The 5,571-nt window shown below is 37.9% G+C and overlaps 1 protein-coding gene across 6 annotated transcripts; it reads left to right on the forward strand.

Moving 5' to 3' along the window:
- LOC112189879 lies at nucleotides 1–2,347 on the forward strand. 6 transcript variants are annotated; one of them, XM_024329256.2, is made up of 9 exons: nucleotides 1–279; nucleotides 382–413; nucleotides 608–741; nucleotides 1,302–1,476; nucleotides 1,555–1,641; nucleotides 1,737–1,776; nucleotides 1,851–1,892; nucleotides 1,974–2,030; nucleotides 2,158–2,347. In XM_024329256.2, exons 4-9 carry the CDS (start codon nucleotides 1,337–1,339, stop codon nucleotides 2,200–2,202), a joined length of 411 nt encoding a protein of 136 aa, XP_024185024.1. In that variant the 5' UTR covers nucleotides 1–279; nucleotides 382–413; nucleotides 608–741; nucleotides 1,302–1,336; the 3' UTR covers nucleotides 2,203–2,347. The 6 variants fall into 6 exon arrangements, 4 of the variants coding, with proteins under 4 accessions (XP_024185024.1, XP_024185023.1, XP_040370953.1 ...); XM_024329255.2 differs by lacking the exon at nucleotides 382–413 and having other exon boundaries at nucleotides 4–279; XM_040515019.1 differs by lacking the exons at nucleotides 382–413; nucleotides 1,851–1,892 and having other exon boundaries at nucleotides 4–279.
- The last annotated feature ends 3,224 nt before the right edge of the window (nucleotides 2,348–5,571 follow it).

A 5,571-nucleotide genomic window follows, 5' to 3' on the forward strand; every position in this document is an offset into this window, starting at 1 on the left:
ACGGGGACAGAATTCTGCGGCCAAGGAGAAGGAAGAAAAAAGAAAAATTGCCCGCCGTCGCACACGATCTCCAGACTCTGGGAGAACTGCCAGGCCACGATCTCAACGCAGACAGACACTAAGGGCGACGTGGGAGTTGATTGCAGTACAAATGGATATATCAACACTCATCCCTCTTCCAATTTACAGTTCATACGAAAATAGAAAACAGACAAAGAAAGAAGAGCAGAGCATAATCAAACCCAAACGGAGGAGAAAATTCTTATCAAATCGGCAGAGGTTAGACTTGATAACTGTCATTCAGTAAATTTCAAATTTCGTTTTCCATTGATTTTCAAATCCACTTGGTTTTTGTTTCCCTTGGCTGTTTGAATTTTTCAGTAGTATGCTCGGAAGTTCGCTATCACCCTTGGGTAATTGATTTTATATCGAAGCAACTATAGTTAGGTTCAGAATTTTGGTTCTTTCAGTTTCGTTCAGTTTATTACATTCATTTATATTTGGGTTTTGTTTGGCTCAAGTAGTGCTTCAGTTTCTGTTTCCTAATGTCGAGTGTTGTACATATCAATACGTGTTATCTAATCATCAAAATTTATATGTCGTTTAGGAACTACATTGACTGATCTGGTCAGGAGAAATTGGTGTTTTGAAGTGAAGAAGGGCATGCCAAGCAGTAGAAAGATTATACAGAAATATATATAAACACACCCGTCCACCAAACTCTCTCAAACCATTTTGGAGGTTGGAAAACTCTCTCTTTTCTTTTTTGATTACTGTATGGTGTTGCCATTGATGTGTTTCTCATACTTATGTAATTGTCTTTACAACGGTAAGATCTTTATTTAGTGGAATATTCAAAATGCATCAGTATTGGTATTACATATATATTTGACACAACACAGACACATATGGAGAGTTGTAGATAGAAGAAGGCGATACGACAATGGAGAATTAGCTACTAAGTCTGCTAATGTGCCCACCAAGTTCTATTGGCTATTAGATTAATTGCAAAAGTGTTGGTGTCTTGCCTTGAAGTTGTGTTAGATTGATGTACTAATGGATGCCCTGTAGACTTGCGTCTATAATTACTTATTCTCATTGTATGCCTTGATTTTGAAAGTCACATTTTCAGAATGTTCCTACTTTTTCTTCTTCATTGGTTGTGCTTCTTCTTTCTTCTTTTTTTTTTTTTGGTTAAAGGTACTTCTTTATTCAATGGATAAATAAGATTATAAACTTAATATTTGATTGCATTTTTGTTTTCACAACCATTGATTTTGTGTAATTTTTTCTATTTGTAGGAAAGTTACCAGCTAGGCGCCCTCAACAAAAGAAAATGTTTCAAAGAAACGAGGGCTTTAGGAGACGTGTTTCTGTGTTTTCATCTGGTTGGCGAATGGGACTATCAGTAAAAATGAACACCGCTAATCTTAGTGAACTTATTTTGAAAGAGTGGAAGAAAAAAAAGCATGCACAGTATGTACTCTGTTAGTTTGTTTCTTATCTTCCAAGTGTAGTTATCAAATTGATTGTCACCTTTTGAAATTCTTACAGTTGGTGCTACAAAAACGCATGTAGAGAGTTATTAACACATGATATTTGTCACATTAAACGAACTTGGAGAAAAGTTTTGCGCATTAGGTATTCATTTGTTCATTTTATTGCATGCATCTTCAATAGACACAACAATTTATTTGCTTTTTCTTTCATATAAAAATTTGAATATGGATGAACAGGAGGCAAAAGCATCGTGAACAAAACAGCTTTTTTGCTAAGGTATTATAGATTTCAATTGTGATACTGAACTATTAAGAAGTCCCTTGATAATAATTCTTTGTGTCTCCTAACAGTTCTACATCAAGCGTTTTCAGGATTTGAAACATGATATTGAGGTGATTATATAATGAGTTCATTTATATGCTATACTTGGTCATATGATACAGTTAAGAATTTTGTATTTTCTGTCACTACAGCATTCTTCCAATAATTGGAGCAAGGGTGTTGCAGTAAGGGAATTGTCTAACTTCATGGTATGTACTTCACTTAGTAGATCCATTTCACTTTATAGTAAAAAAACCAATGACACTGTCTTATGTTTTATTTTATTTTATTTTATTTTAAAAATGTTTTGTTCTTTTTTGTACTATTAATTTGTAGTTTGGGCAACGACTGATGACAAATGGATGGCTGAGATGGAGTTGATTGGAGCATGTTAACTTTAATGAACAAATATGTATATATGCACTTTTTAGAAGATTCTTTTTAAAAAGTACGTTTGTAAACATTTGTATATATTGGTGCATGTTTCTGTATGGAGATTAATGTTTTTTTTACTAATGAATTGCCAAAACCAAATACACTATAGAATAATGTGTGCATATGAGAGAGTTAGGTAATGTGCAAGACGAAAATTATATTGCACTTCCAAGCGAAATCTAACACATGCATAGTAAGAGAGGAATGCCAATATGCATATGCGAAATGTATTGTCCAAAAACAAAACTCCCACATGCGAGCGTGAAGAGTTTGAAATAGTCTGAGAGTGAAGAGTGAAGAGTTTGAAATAGTCCAAAGATGCGGTCATACACGATCTCCAGACTAGCGGAGAACTGTCGAGCCACGATCTCAAAATAGACGGATGTTTAAGACGACGTGGGTGAAAATCGGTGTACAAATGGATGTATCAGGTCTCATCCCTCTTCCAATTTATAGTTCATACAAAAACAGAACAACGAAAGAAGGAAGAGCATAGCAGAATCAAAACTAGAAGGAGGAGAAAGAGAAAGAAACAAATCGGCTGAAAGTTTTATGTTTTTGTACAAAGTTTTATGTTTTTCACTAATGAATTACTAAAGACATATACAATATTTTATAATATCTATATGGGATAAGAGTGAGGAAATATGCAACACACAATTATATTGCACTCATGAGTAACATTTCAAACATGTGTAGCGAGAGAGAAAGGACAATACGCACGCGCGAGCGCGGCCCTTCCGCACGCGCATCGCGCGTGCAGGAAGGCTAGTAATTAATAAAACTAGCATTCTTCATACATGCTCTGCATGTGTAATGGTTTTTTATTTAAAAAATAAAAATAAAACAAAACATTTATTGTAGAGAGAAAATAGTGGGATAGAGAAAAGTGGGGATTGTGGGATAATTTCTTTTTAATTTTCTTAGTAAAAATCTACTTTATAATTGTCATATTTACCCTTGTGATTTAATTTATTCTCAAAGTTTTTTAATCTTTCAAGGCTAAATCTGTTAAAAATTTCAGTTTTGGCCAACAAAGTCTCCTCTGTTGTAGAGAAACTGAATTTGAGAGGAATTTGCTGTGTATTCTCATTGATAATAGGGGCCTCTTTATATAGAGGATTACAATGCATAGAATCTCAATCATACAAGGAAAGTAATTCTACATTGATTAGGATTCTAGATCCTTCTAATTAAATCCTATTACCACTAGGTCAAGTAACCTAGAGTTTGGGCTAAACACAAATTAGGTTTTCCTTCAACACTCCCCCTTGTGTTGCCCAAAAGCGGTGCTTCTCTCGTTGCCTCGTTAAAAACCTTGCCGAGTAACAAAAACTCAGTGGGACCAAAATAACCTCGGTCGAAGGGGAAAAAGAGCACAACACACCCTTCACGATTCGAGACGAACATGTAGACATCTCCCCCTGATGTCTGCACCTCCCCCTGATGACTACGATCATGGGAGTTCAGATAATTTCTGCAAGCCAATTCTTGCCACAAGTTTCTTGAACGTGGTATTGGGCAATGACTTAATAAACAAGTCTGCCTCACTGTCCTCAGATCGAACATAGTTCACTTTGATCTCGAGGAGTGTCTGTTGTTGCTGATTATGCTTGGTGTTGTCGCTGTTGATGTAGTCTTACCTCATTTGTTCAAAACAAGTAGCATTATCCTAAATGCTCGTAGGCTCATCTGTGGTAGACTTCAAACCACAATTGCTCGAACATGCGTAATTATGGATCCAATCCATATACATTCACGAACCACTTCGTGAAGAGCAATGATCTCTGCATTGTTCGAATATATAGCGACTAGGGTCTAATATGTAGACCTCCAAGATGTCACGGTCTTTTCCCATGGTGAACACTTAACCGGATTGGGAATGACCATTGTGTGGGTCAGACAGATACCCAATATCAGCAAAACCTTCCAAAACACATGTCGTTTTGGGATGGGGATAGAGAACGCATGCCAGCGTTGGCGGCGTACCTGGTGTGTGATGGGTCCGAATCCATCATCTCTTTGTAGGGATAGAACAAGCCCATATCAATCGTACATCTCAAATATCGAAAGATATCTTTTACACCAATCAAATGGCGTCGCGTTAGCGCAGAGCTATATCTAGCTAACAAGTTCACAACATATGAGATGTCCGGTCTTGTGCATTGAGATAAGTACAATAATGCGCCTATTGTACTTAACTATGGCATTTCTGCCCCTAGCGTATCTTCGTCATCATCCTTCGAACGAAGAGGATCCTTTTCAGGATCAAGACTACGGACGATCATGGGGGTGCTTGAAGGCTTGACCTTGTCAAAATGCCTAAGCATCTATCGACACGATGCTCAAGTTCCAAACCGAGACATAATCGTGTTTTCCCAAAATCCTTCATCTCAAACTCGGATTTCAAGTGTTCAGCGGTTTCCCTTAACTCTTTAAGGGCTTCTAATGAAGATCATGTCCAACATGAACCGCGATAGAATCTGAAACTTGTCATAGAAACGCGTGGGCATATCCCTTCCCAATCAAGTAGTCACTTTAGTGAGCGTTTCAACCTCTTTGTAAACACGCTCCATGGTCTAGAGCCACTTGACTTGGGTAAATGAAGTTCACCATGAACCTTCATGTATATTCCGTATCTAGATCCCTATAGAGATACGTAGTAACCATATTTGTAAGCTGTATGTTCAGTTATTCGGAAACTACCAAACCGACAGGGTAGTGGAGTGCAATGACATCCATTACGAGAGAATATGTCTTATCGTAGTCGATTCCAGGGTGTTTTGTGAGAAGCCTTGCGCCATAAGGCGAGATTACCATCTCTTTTTCTCACTATGCTTTCTAACGAAGACCCCATTAGTCAACAGGTTTTATGTTAGGAGGTGTTGGCATCTCTAGCTCGAAAACCTTCCTCTTCGTTAGAGAATCCATCTTAACCTGGATCGCATCTTTCCATTTAGGCCAAAAACTCTCTACGTTGGCATTCATTCATTCATCAACGGAGCGTGGTTCGATATCATCGGACTCAGCAAACTCATGCACAACAAAATGCGTAACTACATCATCAATTATGATGGAGTTTCTATCCCACGTCTCATGTACACTAGTGTAAGTTTCATAGAGGTCTATATTCTCAGGAATAGGGTTTGACGTTGAGGCGTCCCCCAACGATAACCATAACCCGGAAGATACTCATGAGACGGATTTTGAGTCTTGATGATTAAAGGATTGGAATGTGCCAAAGTATCCTTCGAACCCACGGGCCTCCCACGCATCCTAGCTGGGGCCATGGCCTGTAACGCCAGAGTGCCACTC

Source organism: Rosa chinensis, chromosome 2 (genome assembly GCF_002994745.2).
Source record: "Rosa chinensis cultivar Old Blush chromosome 2, RchiOBHm-V2, whole genome shotgun sequence".
NCBI classification, from domain to species: domain Eukaryota; kingdom Viridiplantae; phylum Streptophyta; class Magnoliopsida; order Rosales; family Rosaceae; genus Rosa; species Rosa chinensis.